Raw genomic sequence first — 21060 nt, forward strand, 5'->3', positions numbered from 1 at the left:
TTCCCTAATGTTGTCATCGCAGATCACCTAAGCCTGGAAGAGTAGATTCAGTTGGGAGTCCGCGAGCCACACTTTTGTCTTGCCACCTCTGATTTGGCGGGAACAGCTTCTATTAGGCAAGATTGTATGCAGTACCCTGTGGGAGACTGCACCAGCCTTGTCCTCCTGGCAATAGTTAACCCAACCTTTGGTATAAGCATGTACTACACAAGTTGGTAGAGTGACTGAGCAGCCAAGCTCATCTCAAGAGGGATCAATGTGAGCTGTAGGGTTGTAACAGACTTTCTCAGTGACAAGTATCCAAACAACATTTATACTCCAGGTTTCTTAATTAAACAATTATTTATTTAACAGTCAGTTTGAATAAGCCTTCTTTAGAAGGGAGGACCTATGTAACACAAAAATATCCTTCAGTACATACACACACTCTCAGTTTCAATCAATCAGTAGATACCCATTTGGGATGGCACATAGACACTTCCTGCACCCTGAGGTGAGTTAAATAACTAGGACACTGTGGACACTGTGGACATTGATATATCACTGGTACATTTAGAGCAATACTGAGCTTGGTGTCAGAAAGGAAAGGTTAGAGGGAGAAACAATGGTTAACACGTTTCTCAAACAGGTAAGCACTTTTGAACCCCCCTCCCGCCCAATGCAATGTAAATGAACCCTTTCACAGCTACACAAGTAAAGTATGTGTGACTTTTTGGAGGGACAGATCAAAACACAAAGTCAGAGGTGAGAAGAGTATCAGGGAACCAGGACAGCCAATGTCAATTGAGCAAAGTCTAGGAGAGCTGAAGTTCTTCTTTAAGGTAACTAAGGCACAATGTTGCAAAAGAAATCACTGTTGGTCCACAAGCTGGGTGGCTTATGATGGGCAAAGCTGCAAGCAACTCTGCAAGAGGTAGCAAAGGCAAGTCTCAACTGATAGCTATCAAGTTGCACAGCAAGCGGTAAGTGCCCCTTAGTTTACAGTACTTTAGGTCTAAAGAAATGGGTTCCAGCAGGCTTCTGTTGTTGTTGTAGTATGGCAGATACTGTTGTTCCTGGGCCTCAGTCGTGGGGACAAGAGGGAGGACGTCTGGGAATTCATGCACTACGATTTGCAGGTTGGCGGCAGCAATGGGTAAACTTCAGATCAGCGGCACTTCACGGTTTCAGCTTCTCGCGAATGGCACCACCATGGTTCTCGGACACTTGGTGGACTTTCCTTGCTTCTGGGTTCCAGCACTCTGTTGTGGTTAGTCCTGCTTCATGAGAGTCCAGAGGATCTTCCTGGAGCTCGGGTCCAACTTAAAAATGATGCACTCTATTCTGGTGTTCCTCTCCCCGGCACTCAGTTCCTGCAGCAGCAAATGGAAGTACAGCCAGCTTCGAGAGGATTTCCAGAGTTCATCTTGGGGTCGATTGGTCCCACCAACCCAAGGGGAGAAGTCGTCCTTTGCAGGGCTTCTCTAGTCAAGGCAAATGTGGAGCTTGAGAGCTGCAGTAGGGCTTCACCGGGCAAACCAACGGCCCAGGAGATGCGGCAAGCTTCTCTTCCAAGCTCTTCTTCGCATTCCTTCGTCCAGTGGTCGACCCTGCCTTCTTCCTAAAAGACCTTGCCTTTTATGCAGGTTTCTCCCATTCATTTGCAGCCTAGCTGCAATCACACAGCAGGTTGGCTGTCCTCCAAGGACAGCCAGCCAGCCAATCCTCTTTGGGTGCATTCCTGTAACCAAGGAGATTAAGCACAGGGAGTTTCGGGAACCTGCCTTGCTTCCTGCCCTGCCAGACACGCTGGAGCCGTAGGTGGGCTTTACCAGTGAATCCCGCCAAAGACAAAACGAACAAAGGGACCAAACTTGGTTTGGCGTGCAGAGTAAATCTCAAGAAGGACCTTTCCAACAAGAAATGGTGAAAAAAGAAGACCGGGCCATTTTGACAAAATGGGCACCATGGGTGCTTTACTGCAGCTGCAATTGCAGCTCGCGGTAGAAACACTCAATGGTAGTAAAAAGTAAACCACTGCCACCAGCCATTAATTGTAGAAAGGGTAACATAAAAATGTTACATGAGAAACTAGAAAAAGGGGATACGGAGTAACCCCTCCAGCCCCCTATTGTATGATCGTGTATGCTGGGTCTAGAAAGTTACAAATATTAGTAAAGTCAATTTCACTTTACTGCTCTTGGAAACAGTAGTTTAACCTAGAGAAGGTATTTAAACCTTTGGGAAATCTGAAAGACTTCTCTGTGCCACTGCACTGAAGGTGCTGTGTGTGACAATGTAAAAAGATTATGCCTATGGTGTTTGTCAGACTCCAAAACAAAAAGACAGTTCAAATCACAGAAAAATACATAAGATTGTGGGGGAAAAGGTCTCACTCTCTCCAGGTTAGAAATGAACAGTCCTAAAGTCCAGCAAAAGAGCTGGGGGTCTCTAAGGTAGAGGGGAATTAGAAAATTTCTGAGTATTCTCCCTAACAGGGGTCATGGCGTTTTATACAGAACTTGCACCCTCTGAACCATATTGTCGAAGCAGAATTTTCTTTAGTTCCGAATTCATTGACAATTTTGTGCAGGAGCTCTCTTGCCTGTAAATATGAGGATTTTAGCCTGAATTTCTTGCAGGTGGCTGATCATCTTGGTAACCTGTAACTTTCCCGTCTCCACTTGTCCTTGGCTGGGGAGCATCGTTCATGCCAGTCCTTCCATGTACCAAACGTCACAGGAGCCACAATGGTTCTCGCCTGAAGGGAGTCTCTCAAGGTAAGTAGCAATTCACTTGTATTGGTCATAGTTCAAAAGGTTAGAAAACAATTCTTACTAAAGGTAAGTATATGTGTTCTTATATTGCAGATACTCTATCCAGATTGAACGACCAGAAGGTGAGTGGAGTGGAATGAAATGCAGGAGATAAAGGGACATGTTCCCAATGTTATCCTATGGAGGGAAGGGGTGACAGATACACTGTTTACTTACGACCCTGACTCAGATTTTCCCAGATTACTTTTTGGATCATCTACAGGTAGCTGGGCGATCTATCTTTCATCACTGCCCAGGCGTTGGGGGTTCAATGATTCTTCCGGTCGGATGCAACTGCAAGATGCAACTGCTGCCAATGAAGTAATGCAAGAAACACTGATGCAGGCCTCCTTAGGACACTTCACAAGTTGGAGAAAGGAGAGTTCCAGAAATGGTCTCCGCAAACAGGTGACGACAGGCGTCCTAGTCGCGATCACAGAAGCCGCTCCTGGAAAGGATCCGTTGATGCTCAGACATTGGAATTCGGGTAGGAGGAGACTTGAGGCACATACTGGCGACCACCAAAGTTCTGAGCTTGAATGCAGAAAGGTGACCCTTGTGCCAAGGTATCCCAAGAGAGAGCTGGTCAGTCTACTGGGCAGTCCAGGGACACTTCAGAAGGGCGGGATCCTCCAGAAGGCATTGAGACTAGTTGGTTCCACTAGTCCAAGGGCTGAATCACTGCTCAGGGTCATTGAAGATTAGGTAATCACACAGGGCTTCACTGAGCCGGACACAGGGATGCTGTGCAATTTACGGAGTCATCTCCTGATCTTCAGCAGGCTGTGCTTCCTGAAGGGATTCTTGGCTCCAATGATGATTTAATGAAATTACTGCAGAGGTCCTCTTCTTATACAGAATCTGAGCTGGAAGCAAGCCCAAGTCCACCAATGATAAGGATCTGCACAATTCAAACATCCAGTAGTTGTCCAGACAGGGACAACAACTGGTTGCACATTAGCCCCATTTTCAGGCTTTGCTTCCCGTCAAAATGTCAGAACAGGCTCAAAAACAGAGCAAAACGATGGCGGTCCATGAGAACTATGGAGGGAAAGTTGCAACAAGAGAAATCTTTCCCAACACTGGTGTACAGGATTGCAACTAAAAGTGGAAAAAGTGGACATCACTGCCACCAGTCTGTATGGGTATCAACGTTTTGTTGATGTTTGACCTTGCATTAAACAGTCCACATTTAGAAAGATGAATATGCTTTTGGTCTGGAGTTGTATCGGTTGTAATTTGGTGTGATTAAGATGTTGATTAATACAGCTTGATATTAATCAATACTAACCTATGGTGAAGGCTGTATTTCTCTGCAACATTTAATGACAATGTTGTGTTTTAAAACATTGAAAGTCCAAGGTGGAAAGAACTAGCTACATATGAAATATATATTAAACAGAATAACCAAAATCTTGGTAAATGTTGCAGTATGTGAAACATTTAATCTTGCTGTGCAATTTTGAATAGAGGAGTACCTTGGAAGCTGTGGTATTGCGAGGGCTTTTAGGGTGCTGGTGACCTCGGCAATACAAAGCAAGGCACTTCCCATCACATTTCGCTCTTCTGGCCCTTCAAATGATATCAAGTCCACTGCAGCAGTCAAAACGGGCACAAATGCTTCCTGCTTTTGTGCTCCAAAGCATTTGCACAAGAGTTTAAGGCTGTAGAGGGCTGTCTGTCGGTTGATGGCTTGCTCCTCTTCTACCTCCGTCCCTCCCTTTCGATGCGCTATTGATAAGAGCTCTGCAATAAGCCCCAACAGTAGCTGGATCTGAAAGACATAAAAAAGTACCAACACTTAAACAAGGCTAAACAACTGTAAGACAAGAGGGCAGGACGAGTATGCACAAATGTTTAAGATTTAGCAGCTTTGAGGATCATTTTCCATTCCCGTCATACTTGATCTGCCAAGTTTCCCCGGGAAAAGGAAAGAGATCGACATAGGACTACTGTTGAGGTAATATGAGAGTGAGGCAAAATCTAAATTTCAAAATAGTCTGTCATTTTTTTTATTGTATATGTGTACAAAAGATGTATTGGACAAAAGTGTGGAAAGGAAAAGAAAAGGCATGTAGTACTATTACCTCTGTAGAGAAACTAGCAAGAAAAATTAGCAGGCCCCGATATGCTGTTAACTGTGATGTTAAAGCTTTTCCGTCACACTAAGCCAAAACACAATTTGGATGCATTAGACTTCAGCTTGTTAGGAGGAGATACCACACATAACCCACCACATGCTGGATGTAGTCTCTGTTCAGCAAGAACACCCTCATACAATACACTCAAATCGAGAAATAATCTTGTCTCAAACCAAAGAGCAAATCTCTCACTGAAAAACACTAGTGAGGCCGAATAAACAGCCAGGAGTGAGCAGACTTACTCACACCTTTCCTTACAGAGTTCATCAATGCCTCCTTTGCATAAGGCTCTGTTCCTTTCAGCCTAAAGGAAGCATGGGTTCGCTTCCTCCTAAAAAAGCCTTCACTCAACCCATGCAACCCCAATAACTACAGGCCCATAACCACTGTGCCCTTCCTACTTAAAATTCTAGACAAAGAAGCCTACCTGCAAGTCCAGCATTTCCTAGAGTCCAATAACATCCTTGGCTCCCGACAATCTGGCTTCCGTCTAGGACAGAACTGAAACAGCCTTACTAGACCTCAAAAACCAAACTGATGACATCAGAGACACAGGCAAACCTGCCTTATTCCTAGACTTCTCAGCCGCCTTTGACCTGGTGGACCATAAACTACTCTGTCAACACCTCTCTGCCTCAGCCTTCTTCTTCCCTAATGCAATCATCTGGATCGCCTACTTCGTCCCGGGGAAGAGCCATGCAAGTCTTCTCAGACCAAGCATTAGCGACCCTAGCAACCATCCTATGTGTAGTCCCGCAGGGCTCTTGGCTGTCCCCCATGTTAAACAACATTTTCACTATACTTCTTTCAAAACATTGGACTTGCTCAGCATTATGTACACCAACTATGCAGACATGTCCTCCTCCCCTTGTCCGGTGACTATGGAGCTGATTCCAAAACCCTCAACTCCACCTATTCCACCATCCACACGTGGATGACTGCGAACAGGCTCAGCCTAAATGGGGATAAGACAGAACTACTACTGTTAGCCTCCACTGACTCGCGGATCAAACTCGACAACCAATACCTTTCCTTCACTATCGACACCACCACCATCCCAGTCTCCCAATCAGTCAAAACGATGGGACTCTACTTGGAAGCCAATCTAACTATGACCAGAGAAGTTAGTGCAATTGCTGCCTCTACAGCCTACTACACCAAACCTCTTAACGCCACTAGACCATTCCTCTCCAAAACAAACTGCCTGTTCATCGCCAGAGACTGAATAGGCTCTAGACTGGACTATTGTAACGTTCTCTTCACGGGAACCTCAGCTAAACATTTGGACAAACTCCAAACTATTCAAAACAATGGCCTGCGCGCTGCATTGGGCATCCTCAAAAGAGAACACATTTCTGCAACCAGACAGCAAGCCCACTGGCTGCCTGTCCGCAAACGCATCCTTTTCAAAACACTTGCCCTCACTCACAAATGCATCCATCACACAGCACCACCGTACCTCTCTCAGAGTCTTCATTCCTCCCACCTCCAGACACACAAGAAAACCTTACGCCAAGCTACTGCCTGTTCCTAGAGTAAAACGTGTCAGAGGTGGGGGTCCTAGCTTCTCCTTCATTGCATCCAGGTAATGGAACTTCCTCCCACACGCCCTCAGAGCTGAACCTTCACACCTCGCTTTCCGCAAAGCTATCAAAACCAGACTATTTGCTTAAAAACTCATACACATCGCCACTAAGGTGCTACCCAGCCACTTCTGTATGTTCGCCGACAAACATCTGTATGATCTGCAATCTGGATATGCAGCTCAATATGTAACTGTTAGGTAAAGATTTAGGGTAGTGCCCTTAGGGAGCACTACAACAACCTTAGCCTCCTGGCAACAGGACCCGACCTTTGGTGTAAGTCTGAAGTACACAGGTTGGTAGAGTGGTAGAGCAGCCAGGCTTATCTCAAGAGGGGTCAATGTGAGCAGTAGAGTGGCTTCACAAAGATTCACAGTGATAGGTATTTAAACAAATACTTAAACTCAAGGTTTCTTGATTAAAAACAATTATTTATTTACTGGTCATTTGTATAAGCCTTCTTTAGAAGGGAGCAATATGATAGCAACACACAAATACCTTCAAAATACACACTCTTAGGTTCTAAATCTGCATGCACCCATTGGGGATGCCACACAGACACTTTCTACACCCTCAGGTGACATCAATTGTTAGGACACTGTGGACATTGATATGTGACTCTCCGGAGCAGTACAGGCCGCCGCCACCCTTCTTTGCAAGGCCATATGGAATGGCGGACCTTGGCCCAAGATATCTGTCAGGTCATCCTGCAGAAAATCCACAGGTGGCGCAGACCACCCAAAGTACTCCGTCACCCTCGACATGAGCCGCCGGTATGAAGACTCGGCGTGCGTGCCAGACTCAGGCCTGCCGAACTCAACCTCCAGAGAGGTGTCCAGATCACAGGCGTCATGCAAAGACTGATGCAGGTCTTCCATCTGGCTATGACCAGACAATAGGTCGTCAGGAACCTCATCAGGAACCAAACCTTCCTCAGACCCTTCCTCCACCTCAGAAATATAATCCAGAGGCTGGAACAAATCCCTGGAAGAGGGCACATAAACAGGCTCAAATACAGGCCTCACTGACTTCTTCAGGGCCTTCCTCTGAGTTTCCACCGATGCACGGGGTACCTCCGGTAAAGCCTCCACAAAAGGCATAGAGGGCTTCGACGGAATCTGCGTCGAGCGTGGCGCCGATGGATTTGACACAGGCCTTGAGGGCGAAGCCCCGAGCGTGTCCTTCAACAGCCTCGGCGCCGATGGCATCGCCAACTTCCTCGGAGGCGGAGCCTCGAGAGTGTCCCTCGACGGACATGGCGCCAATGGCGTCGACGTCTTCTTAGAAGACCTCACAGGTTCCGCCGGTCTCGAGGGCGTCGAGGACCGGGACCTGGAGCGGGCATGGCTAGAGTGATCCACCTTGTCCGATCGGGACCTCAACGGCTCCCGATGATCGCGCCGACCCCGAGCCTGAAGGCGTGCGAGCGGTGGCCCTAGCACGTTCCCTGCCAGCTTCCTTCGAAGGCGCATACGGAACAGAGCCCTGCGATTGAAAAATCACCATCATCTCCGTACGAAATGCATCCCATTCCACAGGAGAGGAATGATTGCTGGGACAAGCAACCCGCCGTCTGGCAGAGTCCTCGGACGAGGAAGGCAACCGGTGACAGCGCTTCTGCGAGTGCCTCGAAGAGGCAGAGGAATGGCGGGAACCACTCTGGGCCCGAGACCCCCTGGACTTAGAGTCGCCCCTCGAATCGTCGGTCGAAAGCCCAGCGGATTTCGACTTTCGGGGATTGGAAACCCTACCTACAGACAGCAGCTTCTTCCGCTCCCGCAATGTCTTCGACATTAACGACTGTCAATCGTCACAATCATCAGTGGTGTGGTCCTCGTTGAGGCACCAGAGGCAGACGTTGTGCGGGTCTGTGAGTGACATCTTGGAACCGCAGTCCCGACACTTCTTGAATCTCAACCGCGGGGTCGAAGAAGACAAAGACATGATATCTTCACAAAACACCAGTTCGCAGAACCGAAAGAATCAGAAGAACCGAGGCACGCAGAGATCTCCGAAGTTAACACGTTCGCGGAAAAAACAGAACTGAGGCTACAGGCGTTGTGCGTCCTATTTATAACATCCGGTGACGTCGGCTCGACGGAGGCCCTCGAGGACAGAGTATCTATTTCATCGACGCAGGATGCCGAACACAGCTGTGGCGATTACCCGTCATAGATGTGGAATACGTCGGAGGAACCAATCTACTCGAAATACACCCCACAGTTCCAGGACGGTAATGTGTAATGCCTTCTCCTCTGGCAGCCACAGGCCTATGGCGTGGAGACATCCGGTGTATGCTCCCCACCCCTCCAGGGAAGCGTCCATCGTGACCATCTCCTGTAATGGGGGGCTTTGGAAGTCTGTGCCCCCGGCGATGTTGGAGCACAAGCCCCACCACTTTATCACTTGACGGAACTCCTCGTCAAACACGATCCTGTCCTTGAAACTTCCGGACACCTGGATCCAACTTGAGTCCAGGAATTCCTTGCATCAGTCGCATCCGCAACCTGCAGAGTCGGACCAGGTAGATACATGACAACATCATGCCGAGCAGCGACTTGATGGTCCTCATCATGGCGATTTTCAGTGCTAACAGCCATTGCACCTTGACCAAAATGGCTGCAATCCTCTCCTCCGACGGATACCATGTTGAGCCTGGACCCCAGGATCAGCGCATTCTGCAATTGAGTCGAGCAGGATTTTGCATAGTTCACTGAGAACACCAGATCTGCCAGCTGCCGGACGGTCCTTTCTGTTTGATCGACGCTGATGTCCTTCGACTTAGCCCGGATGAGCCAGTCATTGAGGTATGGGTACACATAAATTCCCTGTAATCGCAGATGGGCCACCACCAGAGCCAGGCACTTCGTAAAGACTATGGGTGCCGACTTCAGTCCGAAGGAGTGAGCCTTGAATTGGTAGTGCTTCCCTTGTACGACGAAGCGCAGGAGTTTGCAATGTTTAATGTGAATGGGGACGTGGAAGCACGCGTCCTCTTGATCCAACGACGACAGTCTCCCTCGTTCAGTTGGCCGAGAATGTGCTGCAACGTGACCATCCCGAATTTATCGGACTTGATGTACTTGAGTCATTGTAGGTCTAGAATGGGCCTCCAACCCCCGGTCTTCTTTCTTACTAGAAAGTATCTCGAGTAAACTCCGGAGCCCCGGAGTAGCTACAGAACCAGCTCTATCAACCCTTTTCTTAGCATGGCCCGAACCTCCAGCAGCAGTTGAGGGATTTGTTGTTCTTGCCAGGCCACCGGTGGTATTCATGGACACTGTTGCTGAAACTCCAAAGTGTGTCAGTGGTCGAGACCGTCCATCCATCAATCGGTGGAGATGTTTTCCCACGCGCTGGTGAAGTTCGGCAGCCGGCCTCCCACTGGGGTTCAGGGGTGGGGGCCCGACGTCCTGGTCGGTTCAGTCCTGCTTGGAGGCCGGCGCGCCACCCTGGGAGTCTCAAGGACAACAGCGGCCACCTCTGAAGGCCTTGGATCGACCCATATAGGCTTCCTGGGTCGTGGAACGGAAGGGTTGGCGGTAAGCGGATGATGCACCGCAGAAACTTTTCGGAGATCTACTCGACTTTCCTCATGAGGGACGAAAGGACGGACGGTGCTGTTGCAGCATGCCCAAGGCACGGGCTGTCTCTGTATCAGTCTTGATGGCCTGAAGAGATTCATCGACGGCCTTGCCGAAAAGATTGTCTCTGTTGAACGGCATGTCCAGGACCCTCGTCTGGATGTCCTGCCTGAAGTTGGTGGCCTTCAGCCAGCCACGACGCCGGACGCAAACCATGTTTCCCATCTTTCAGAACCCTGTGTCCGCAATGTCCAGGGCCACAGTGATGGCGTGGTCCGATACCACCTCGCCTTCCTGAAGCATCTCCATTGCCTCTACCCGCTTGTCCTCGGGGAGGAAGTGCAGGATCGGAGCCATCTTGTACCATAGCTCCCAGTGTACCTGGCCAGGATCGCTAAGGCGTTGGCCGTCTTGACCATCGTCGCAGAGTAAATGACCTTCTGTACCATGGCGTCCAATACCTTCCCCTCGCTGTCCGGGGGGACAGAGGCTGACGACGATGGGTTGGACGACTTCTTCCGAGTCTGGTGATGGTTGTGACCGCAGACATTAAGGTGCAGATTCCGGCACCCAGTATTTCTTTTCTAGTCGTTACCTCTTTGCCGGTACCGAGGTGGGGTTCTTCAGCAGCGCCAGCCCCTGATCCCAGATGTTGTCCAGGAGCGGTACCGACGGAATGGTCTTCCTTTTTGCCTCCTGGCGCTGATGCAGGAAGCCCTCCTCTTCTTCCAGGGTGAGCTGGAAGAGTTCCGACACACGGGCAATCATGGAGTGGAAGTAAGCCACTTTGTCCGTTGGAGAAGCCCTTCGTGGCAGAGAGGTCCTGCCGTCATCGTCGGTGTCTGTCATCGCCATGTTCGTCCCAGTGTCCCTAGGGGTGAGGGTAGCGATGGTTGAGTGGAGGCGTAGGGTGCCTCCTCCATTTCTTTGCTGTGGTGGCCCCCGGTGTCAACGTGTTTGTCGCTGGTGGTGCTGTCGGCATCCTCTTCTGAATCTCTGACACCAGTGTGTGGAGGGTCGATGGAATATCCTGCAACAGATCTCTGGGAGGTGCCTGGGGAACAGGGTCGCTGGGCCCAGCACCTATGCCGTCGCCCCCGCCACCGTCGTCGCCGCCACCTCCAACGGGCATCTCCTCGACGCTCTCGTCGTCACCCCCCTCTCTTTCGTGATGGTCCGGACAGAAACTATGTCTTCCCCATCGGACGAAGAACTATCCTTGCCCTGGAGTTCTTCCATGCTCCCTCCCCTCCCTTCTGGTCCTGAGGGGTGGGATTCAGGGCTAAGGTCCGGCATCCTCTTCTCCAGAGTCTTCTCCACAGGTTTGGCCGAAGCTTCCCACCTGGGAGGAAGAACCACCGTGACCATGGTACCCTGGACCGGGTCAGCCCCTTCCGCCTTTGAAAGGGCAGCAGCAACCATCTCGATGGAAGAGGACCATTTGGCCTGGATCACCTGGGCCTTAACTGGCAGGTTGGACACCTTGTCCTGCTTGGCCTTGTCTGGCTTCTCTTGCAGCTTCCCCGGGGTAGCTGACTTCCTCTTTGATGATGAACTGGAGCAATGGCTGGAGATCAAGGCTGATGGAGACGATGAACGAGCCCTTACCGACGCAGGACCTGCTTGCATGACGACCCCGACCGAAGTGGACTCATGGTGCTTGGCCTTGTCTTGGGCCCCCACGGATAGTGTGCCCTCAAAGGACTTAAAATCCTGCTCTGGCTGGATGGATACAGGTGAGGCTTGCCCCTGTGGACCACACAGGGTAGAGGCCCTGGTTTTGAGCCACGCCGCCAGTCTGATGTGCCAATCTTTCATTGTGCGCTTGGAAAAGCCTGGGTAGATCTCGCAATCTTCTTCTTTGTGCATTGGGTGAAGACAATAAAGGCACTGGGAATGCTCGTCGCCCGTAAAAACATCTGCAAACTGCAGCTTGTACAGAGCTTGAAGAAGGAAGCCCCGTCCGTCCTCCTCCGGCATGATCCGGTGCGGTGTAGGCCTGATGGCCTTCTGGAAACTTCCAAGAAGAAAACACGCAATGATTTTGCCCTTGAGGGGTGATGAAAGATCCCAAAAAACGGATCCCCGTTAATCGGATGAGTAAACGATGGAGCACAACAGGCTCGATTGAACAAAATAGGGTTTTCCTAGCCAAAAAAGCATGAAAAACGTGGAAAGCTCTAAGAGCGAAACGTGAGGATTTCCAACACTTGAATGTGCAGTAAAAATCTGAAGATGGCTGCTAGAGGAGGGGCTTAGGGAGAAGCCAGTCATTGGCTGGAGGGAGTATGACCCAGAGCCCTGCAATTGGTTTCTAGGAGAAAGACAGTTTATAAACAAAAGTGACAATGTTTTTATTTTTTTACAGAGGATTCCCAGCCTGATGACAGGGAATATTCATGAGCATGTGAATTCATGCCAGACCCCATGCTGGAGAAGAAGTGGATTCCCTGGTGGCGTAGATGTGCTGCTAGTGGGGCCAAACATTTGGAGAATATCCTCAGAGCCGATTTCAGGCCGAAGGGAAGAGGCTTGAATTGGTAATGCCACCCCGGATGTCAAAACGCAGAAACCTATGATGTTTGCAATGAATGGGGATGTGTATGTGTCCTCCAAGTCGCGTATTGACAGAAAATCTCCCTCCTCTAGCTGATCGAGCACATGCTGCAACGTGACCATCCTGAATGTTTGGGATCTTAGGTACTTGTTTAGGCGTCGCAAGTCTAGGATCAGTCGCCACCCTCCTGAATTCTTTCTTACCATACATTATCTGGAGGACACTACGGAGCCCCTGGGGGAACAGTTCTATTGCTCCTTTACGTCACATTGGCCTGAACCTCCTGTAGTAGTTGGGCCATGTGTCGTTCCTGACGTGCGACAGGAGGAATGCAGGGGCACCTTTCTTGAAATTCTAAAACCTGACCTTGCTGAAGAACGTCCAGCACCCATTTGTCCATGCAGATCTTTCACAACCGATCGACAAAGTTTGACAGCCAGCCTCCCACTGGGGTGTAAAAGTGGGGGTGCGGGTGCATGGCCAGATCAGGCCTACATCGGCATCTGCGTATTGGATAGGGGAGGGCAACAACAATGGCTGCCACTGTCGTAGGTCTGGGAGAGACCATTGTAGGCCTTCTGGGTGGTGAAGCGGGAGGGTTGGTGATGGGCGGTAGTGTACCCTTGAAGGATCTGGAGAGACTTCTCTGTGGGGAACAAAAGGACAGCATTCTCCACTGCAGGGTCCTCAAAGAACACGCGGTCTATGTGTTGATTTTGATGGCCTGGAGAGTGTCATCCAGCACCTTCCCAAACAGGCTGTACACATCAAATGGCATATCGATGACCTTGGACTTCACGTCTGTGCAGATATTTGTGGCCTTCAGCCAACCCTGGCACCAGAGAGCCACACCATTCACCATCTGGCGGAACCCTCAGTCTCCTATGTCGAGTGCAACAGTGATGGCGTTGTCTGAAGCCACCTCTCCTTCCTGGAATAGGGCCATTGCTTCGGCCTTCTTGTAATCTGGGAGAAAGTCCAGGATGGGCCCCAGCATGTACCACAGCTCCCTGTTCTACCTCGACAAGATGGCTGGCGGCTGTGATGGTGGCAGCTGCTGAGGTAATGATGTGCTTGCCAGCAGCATCAAGCTTCTTGCCTTCCTGATCAGGAGGCACCATGGACGATGAGGGGGGTTTGATGACCTCTTCCTGGGGGCAGCTGACGCCACTGACTCCGGAGAAGGCTGAGACCTGAGACACCTGGGAGAAGAATCAGGGACCTGGTACTTCTTCTCCAGCCTGTTACACTTCAATGGCGTGGTATTTGGAGCCTTCGTGATTGCCAGTCCATCTTCCCAAATATTGTCCAACAGCAGGACCGACACAATGATCTTCTATGCAGACTCCCGCTGTTGAAAAAGGAAGCCTTCTATGATGAATTCTGTGGACCCCTGCCTAAAGTCTCGTCTTGGTGTCCATTGAAAGGCAGACGCTTTGTGATCTTGGCCTTGGGGGTGATGCTCTGCAGGAAGATCACCTGTGCAGAGACAAGGCTCAGGGTGGTGAGGAGACTTTGGGATGAGACACGATATTTTTTTCCAAAAACGGAAGAACCTTTTACAAATAGCAAGGCATGTAATGGCTAATTGTCATGATTTGCCTGATCCACAAATTGAACATCTCAATGTGGATAAAGCTAATGTAAAATCCCTAAACATCTTAAGAAATGAAAGACTTATAATGTTAGAAGTCATCCCAACTCCCAGAGGTACAGTGAAAGGAGATCTGTAAATAATGGCTTAAATTAACTGTCTTTCTCTTTCCAAGTAAATTCTTGTGATGTTTCCTTAAATACACTTAGAAGAAATGAACTTGAGTTCAAAAGTAGAAAGCGGACTATAAAACCTAATTTTGTTGTTGGGGACTTCAAGTCCCATCATTTCCTAAGTACTGGGACGAGGAAGAGGGCTCCAGAGCATTGTTGCAGGAGTGGTCAGCTTTTTAAGGCAAATGACCCCACACCTGAGGGAAGCCGAGAGGCTTAAAAGGCCCCCCTCAGATTCAGGTCATTGGTACTAGCAACAGCAGGAGAAAACAGAAACAGGCACGTTGTTGGCAGTCCAAGCAGAAGTTGGAGGAAATAGAGGGCGCCGGGACCATTACAGGGCCAATTCCAGCTGCCGGTCCTGAGAGGGTCCTCATCACCCAGCTCCCCCACCCCCCAAGTCTGATGTGCAGAGTTGCGCAGTGGGAAGCGTCAAGAAAGAAGGCTTCCCCCTATGTGAACCCGAATTGCAGTGACTGGGCAGCAGCAAGCAAGCAGGAGGCTGTTGCTGAGGGCTGGAATGCAACAGGGGGTCTCAGGAGCAAGCAGAGCTCTGTGTAGAAGTGGCAGGAATGAAGGCAACTTCAGCAAGGAAGTGTGTCCATTCGAGAAAAGCCAGAGCAGTGCAAATCCTGTGGAACGCGAAGGGATCAAGGGGAAAGAATGAAGCTGTTGAGTGCTACTGAGCGTTCTAATCCCTTTTGCGTATTCAAGGCTGGCAACAGTAGCAAGAAAGAGTCAAATTGCTTTAAAACCGACCGTTGATTGTTGGACAGTGAATGCAACAAAAATAACTACTTGCATATGAGTGAAACTGCTTTGATGTTAGTATTTGTAGATCGAACTAAGGAAAACAGTTTAAATACTAATCGCGTATGCCTAAAAGTGATTCTAAAGTGAAAGCTAAGAGAAGAATCCTTCATAAAGCAGCAGAAAACATGGTAGCCTTGAAACCAAGTGACCGAACTTTAGGATTGTGAGTTTCAGCGAACATACAAGCATTGCCCAAAGCCAAAAGTGACTAACAACAAGGTATTCAATTAAGCGCACATGGCTAACAGAGAAGGGGTGAATGAAATGTTGGGTGAAGCTTGTTGGTGATTGTTCAATAAAGTTAAAGCTAGCATAAAAATGCACATTGCCAAAGTCAAAAGGAGGAAAGTCAATCATATTCTTAATGGTACTTGGTTACTTGTGTGGCAGGAAGACAAGAGTGGCAAAGAGGTTGCCCTTCTGGAAGTTGAATGTTAAGAAGAAGTACCTTGTTTGCATGAAATAGTTGAACACTAATGTGAATCTTTTTTTTTTTTTAAACAATTTTATTAATTTTATTTCAACAAACAATACAAACCAAACTTACAGTGCAAATAATAATCAAATATACATTGCTGCGTCCAAGTCCACTGTTTCTCCCATTCCCACCCCCCCTGCTACGCCTACTCCCCCACATTTGCCGTTGCTATATCCTGCAGTAGGGATTCCACGCCAACGATACTTGTTGGATCCCGGTCGTTTGACTCTTCATGCGCGGGCCCAAATAGTTCAGCTATCAGGTGCCTCCAACCTAGTAAGGTTCCAGCCTCTTCCTCCCCCCCACCTTTACACGCTTCCTGCCACACCATAGTTTGTGCCTCTGCCCATTTTTGGAGATCTTTCCACCACGTCTCCGGTCTTGGTCTATAAAATGCCTTACATACCATAGCAATTCTTCTCTTTGCTAGAACATACGCTAGATCTTTCAGTTTGCTCACATGCTTAAGTTTACGTGGTCTGGGAAACCCTCCTATCAGGCAAGCCCATGGTGTATCCCACCCCCATTTTGATCCCTTTTTCATCCATCTGCACCATTCCCGCATTTTCTTCATTACATTTGGGGCATGATTGACGTCCTGCGTTTTTGAATTTGGCTATTCTTTGGGGTGTCATATACGCCCTGTGAGGTATATATAATTGTATCTGTTATAATCTGGCATTTGACACTTTTTAATGATATCCTTGAGCTCGCGCCCACATCCCAACACTCATCGGGGCCCCTACTACTTCTTCCCAGTCCAGTCTAAATTGCACCACCTCCTTCCCCACTTTGGTCATTATCATCTCATATAATCTGGATATTTCATGTCCTCCCTCTGCTATGTCATATCGTGTCTATGGTGGCGTCCGGTTCCTCTGCTAGTACTACTTCAGACCAGGTCTCTCTAATTTGCTGCACCACCCCATGATATGCGATATACTGTCCTGCATGTAACCCCGTTTCCTCCACCAGCCCCTCAAAATCCAGTATATTCCCCTCCTGCCACACATCCCCCATTGTTGCCATCCCCACCAGTTCCCAGTGCTTCCTAATCAATAGTCTTAGTTGCTTTTCTTTTCCTGCCACAGCGACCAATGGGATCTGCGGGGAGCACTGGGTTGGATTCTCCATTAACTGACAGGCTCTCCGCCATATCTCCCACCCGAGCATCATCATCCTCGGGCGTCCTTCCATCGCCGACTTGGGCAACCATATCACCTCTTTTAAGAAGAATGGGGCGCAGTCCTTTTGGAACAATCTGGATTCTAAAGTCGGCTCCTCGGAGAGCCATTTAGCTACATATTGTAGTTGGCTTGCTATATAGTAAGTTTCGTAGTTTGGTAGTTTTATGCCCCCTTTCTCATGAATTTTGTAGCTTCCATAGGGCCACCCTGTTCCTCGTCCCGTGCCATAGGAATTCTCTACATACCCTGTCTCACCTGGCAAAGAATCTTCTAGGTATCAAGTATGGGATGTTCGCGAAGCAGTGCAACAGTCTGGGCAATACCATCATTTTAAGCATTGCCCCCGTCCCATCATTGCCAAAGAGAGCTTCGCCCAAAACTTCATACTATTCTCTATTTTCTTAACCGTTTCCCCCGTATTGTGTTTATGTTCTGCTTCTACCGTATGATATATATCTACCCCAAGATATCTGAATGTGTTGACCTCCATGGTATCTGCAGGGTCGGCAACTGCTCTAATGGGATCCCTCTGTACCTGCCCAGTGGAAATACACAGGACTTTCCGGGGTTCACAGCTATGCCAGAGAGCTTCGCAAATCGCTCCATCACGTCTAATTTGTATTGGAGATTCTCTTCCGGATAGCTTAAGTACAACAACATATCATCAGCACACAAGGAAATTAGATGCGGTTCCCCTTCCATGGTGATGCCTATTACATCATTCTGCTGCCTCAGGTATATTGCCTGGGGCTTTAGGGACAGAATATACAGCATGGGGGACCATGGGCATCCCTACCTAGTACCTTTACTGAGTTGCCATCTCTGATATTATAGCTCCTGTCTGAACCCTGGCTAGTGGTGCGCTGTATAATAGCTTAGCCCATTTGAAATATCCCGGTCCTATGGCATAATTGCCCAGGGTCGCAATTAGCCAGGGCCATCTGACCGAGTCAAATGCCTTTATCGCATCTAGCGATACTATCGCCATCTCACCCGCGTCTCCGTTTGCATATTCAATAACTCAGTGAAGCCGCCTGAGGTTGTTTGAAATATTCCTATTGGGTACATAGCCAGTCTGATCGGGGTGTATTAGCTTATTGATGACCCACCTCAGTCTGTTTGCCAAGACCGCCGTTAATATTTTACTGTCCTGATTTAACATTGACAAGGGCCTGTAAGAGCCGCAGTCACGGCCAGGCTTATTAGGTTTGGGAAGTGGTATAATAACCACTTCTCGCAGGGACTCTGGTAGTTTTCCTAACTCATATGCATCGTTGAGCATCTCTAAGAGCGGGGGGAGTACCTCATTTTTGTACGTTTTTATAGAATTCGCTTGGGAGTCCATCAGTCCCCGGGGTCTTACTAGTGGGTAGCTGCCTCACTACCTCCTCCAGTTCCTCTAGGGTAATCGGTGCGTCTAACTCCTCTCTCTCTTCCGCACTAATCGGTGGTAATCCAATATCTCCTAATGTTTCTCATATTGCTGTTGCTTCCTTCCTCATCTCCGTACAGGAGCCTATAATAATCTACAAATTCCCGATTAACCCCCTCGAGTATCTACTATGGTCCCATCATCCTTCGCTATCGTTTTGATTGTGGGTCTAGGGGTCTCGTTTTTATATAGCCATGCCAGAACTCTCCCTGGTTTATCCCCTCCTGCATGCTCTCTACATACTTTTTTTTAGTTGAGGTTGCATAATCTTTCCCAGTATCCCGCGCATTTCTGTTGCAATTCAAGTACTACTTCAGTGTCTTCTTTGGTATTATCTCCCCTTTTCAACGCTATTTCTAGCACCGCTTCTTGCAGTTCGGTCAAGATCCCACCTTGTAATCCTTTGGATTTAGCTATGGCTATCCCCCTCACCACCACCTTAAAGGCTTCCCAGAGTGTGCCCACTGTCTCTACGCTGCCAGTGTTTATCTCAAAATAACTTATTTGCTCTCGCATGTCCTCCCCTAAATACATTGTCTTTCAACGCCTCTGCTCGCAGGCGCCATGTCGGTATCCTTGCTCCTAGTGGCCGGTATTGCCATACTAGCATCAGCGGCGAGTGGTCGGAAAGGACCCTCGCCTTGTACTCTGCTTGCTCTATTTCTATCATTAGTTCATGTGTAACAAACACATTGTCTAGCCTAGTATGTAGGTTCTGAGGGGCTGCATAGTGTGAATATTGTCTATCCTGTGGATGGCGTGATCACCATGCGTCATCCAACCCAAAATATGCTAATAGTGACTGCAATTTCCTCGCACCTGGAGTGGGTCTGTCTATCTTGGTGTCCGATCTATCTATTTTCGGGTTCAGTACACAATTGAAGCCTCCCCCTCAGATCACTGTCCCCCCCCCCGCCAGGCTCCCACTGAGTTTGCCATATAGGGTTGTGAAGTATGCCGCCGTGTCCTGATTTGGGGCATAAGTGTTTACAATACATATCTCTCTGTTCTCCATCAGCCCCTTCATTACCACCATGCTCCCATCTGGCTCCGCCGTAGATTGCAATAGCTGAAACGGGACATGCAGTGCCACCCAAATAATTACCCCTCTGGCATAGGTTGAATATGATGCCCCCACAACAGTCCCCCTCCACTTCTTCTGTACACTTCCATCTTCTCCTGCGTTAAATGTGTCTCTTGTAGCAAGGCTATGTCAATTTTCTGCCTGCGCAGGTACATCATAACCTTATTTCTTTTCAAATAGTTACTGAGCCCCCTAACATTCCAAGTAACTATTTTAAGGTCTCCCATATCGTTTTTTCGGGGTGTAGGCTCGCACGCCAACTGTTTCCCAAACTCCCCCCCCTCCCCAACTCTCCCCAACTTCAAGCACCTCAACATCCCCAACTCCAACCATCCCCCCTCCTCCCCTGCCACAATTTCCACTGCAAGACCCCCCCCTCACACCCACCCTCCCACAACTGTTGCCCAGCTCCATCCCTGGATCTCAAGCACCCCCGCATCTAGCCTTTTTCCAGCAAATGCCGTACGTGCGGCTCAGCAGGGAAATATCACCCTAGTGGTGATCTAACTATTCTACTACTTGGGGGGTAAGCCTTCTCCAGCTAATAGCTCAATTTAATATATCAGTCTAAGCGCCTTCTTCGCTGCCTGTCCTGCATTTCACAGGTTATATTCTAGTCCAACATGTCCAAATGTCATTTGTTTAACCTCTCCCAGCACTATTCTGTTTCCCAGTTCTGTTGCCCCTTTACTGGCTCCCTCCAACCACCCTACATGGCATTATAATCACTTATCGTGTTCTTTCTGATCTTGCTCCTTGTCTCGTTCCAGACAGCCGTTTGCATCCAGCCATGTTGCCACCTCCTCCGGGGTGTCAAAAAACGCTTTGCCTTTGTGGAAAATTTTGAGGTTTGCGGGATACAGGAGCATGTATTTGTATCCAGCTGCACATAGTCTCCTCTTGATCGCCACATAGCTATACCGCTGTCTTTGCACTTGCATGGTGTAATCGGGATATGCAGTGATGGTCGCGGATCCTCTTTATTGTCCCCCCCTTTCCGGAAGAATTCTAATATCTTCTCTCGGTCTCTGTAGTTCCAAATTTTTGCTATAATTGCTGTGGGAGAGACCCCAGGTTGCGGTCTTCTCATCAGCGTCCTGTGTGCGCGCTCGATTGCAAACCCTTGGGCGAGCTCACCAGCTCCTATCTCCTGCAATATCATGTTCTCCACAAAGTTCGTGCGATCTTGCCCTTCCTCCCCCTTCTGGGAGCCCGACTACCCGTACGTTGTTGCACCTCGCCCGACCGTCCGTCCACCTCCTCTGCTCGATTCTCCAAATTAGCGACCTGCTGCTTCAATATGTGGACTTCTTTGGACTTATTCGCGCTAGTGTCCATGTTAATCTTCAACGCACTTTCTAGGCCACTCGTTCGCTCCGCCAGGGCCCTCATGTCCTGTCTCAACAGGTTGACCTCAATTCCCACTGCATCTATTTTATTCTCCAGTGCAGTTCTCATGTCTGCCATCGCTGCCCCCCCATGAAGTTTTCAGTTCTGTTATGGCCGTTAGGATTGCGCTATCCTTCCTCTGTCGATGCAGTCGCCGTACCTTGCGCTGGGGTGTTGGGAGATTGTTGTGACTTAGCAAAGATGTCCATCGTGGGTTGCTTGCTTTTCATTTCTCTGCCACCCAGACATT

General features: G+C 48.9%; 1 protein-coding gene across 2 annotated transcripts in view; it reads right to left on the reverse strand.

Annotated features, from left to right (window-relative positions):
- HEATR1 (HEAT repeat containing 1) overlaps positions 1 to 21060 on the reverse strand; it is a 1158897-nt gene that overhangs the window by 86873 nt on the left and 1050964 nt on the right. For both annotated transcript variants that reach the window (XM_069607931.1, XM_069607932.1), the window contains exon 36: positions 4274 to 4569. In XM_069607931.1, the coding sequence (XP_069464032.1) occupies positions 4274 to 4569 (296 nt within the window). The remainder of the gene's footprint in view (positions 1 to 4273; positions 4570 to 21060) is intronic.

Source organism: Ambystoma mexicanum, chromosome 4q (assembly GCF_040938575.1).
Source record: "Ambystoma mexicanum isolate Mex_15411 chromosome 4q, UKY_AmexF1_1, whole genome shotgun sequence".
Classification (NCBI taxonomy): Eukaryota; Metazoa; Chordata; class Amphibia; order Caudata; family Ambystomatidae; genus Ambystoma; species Ambystoma mexicanum.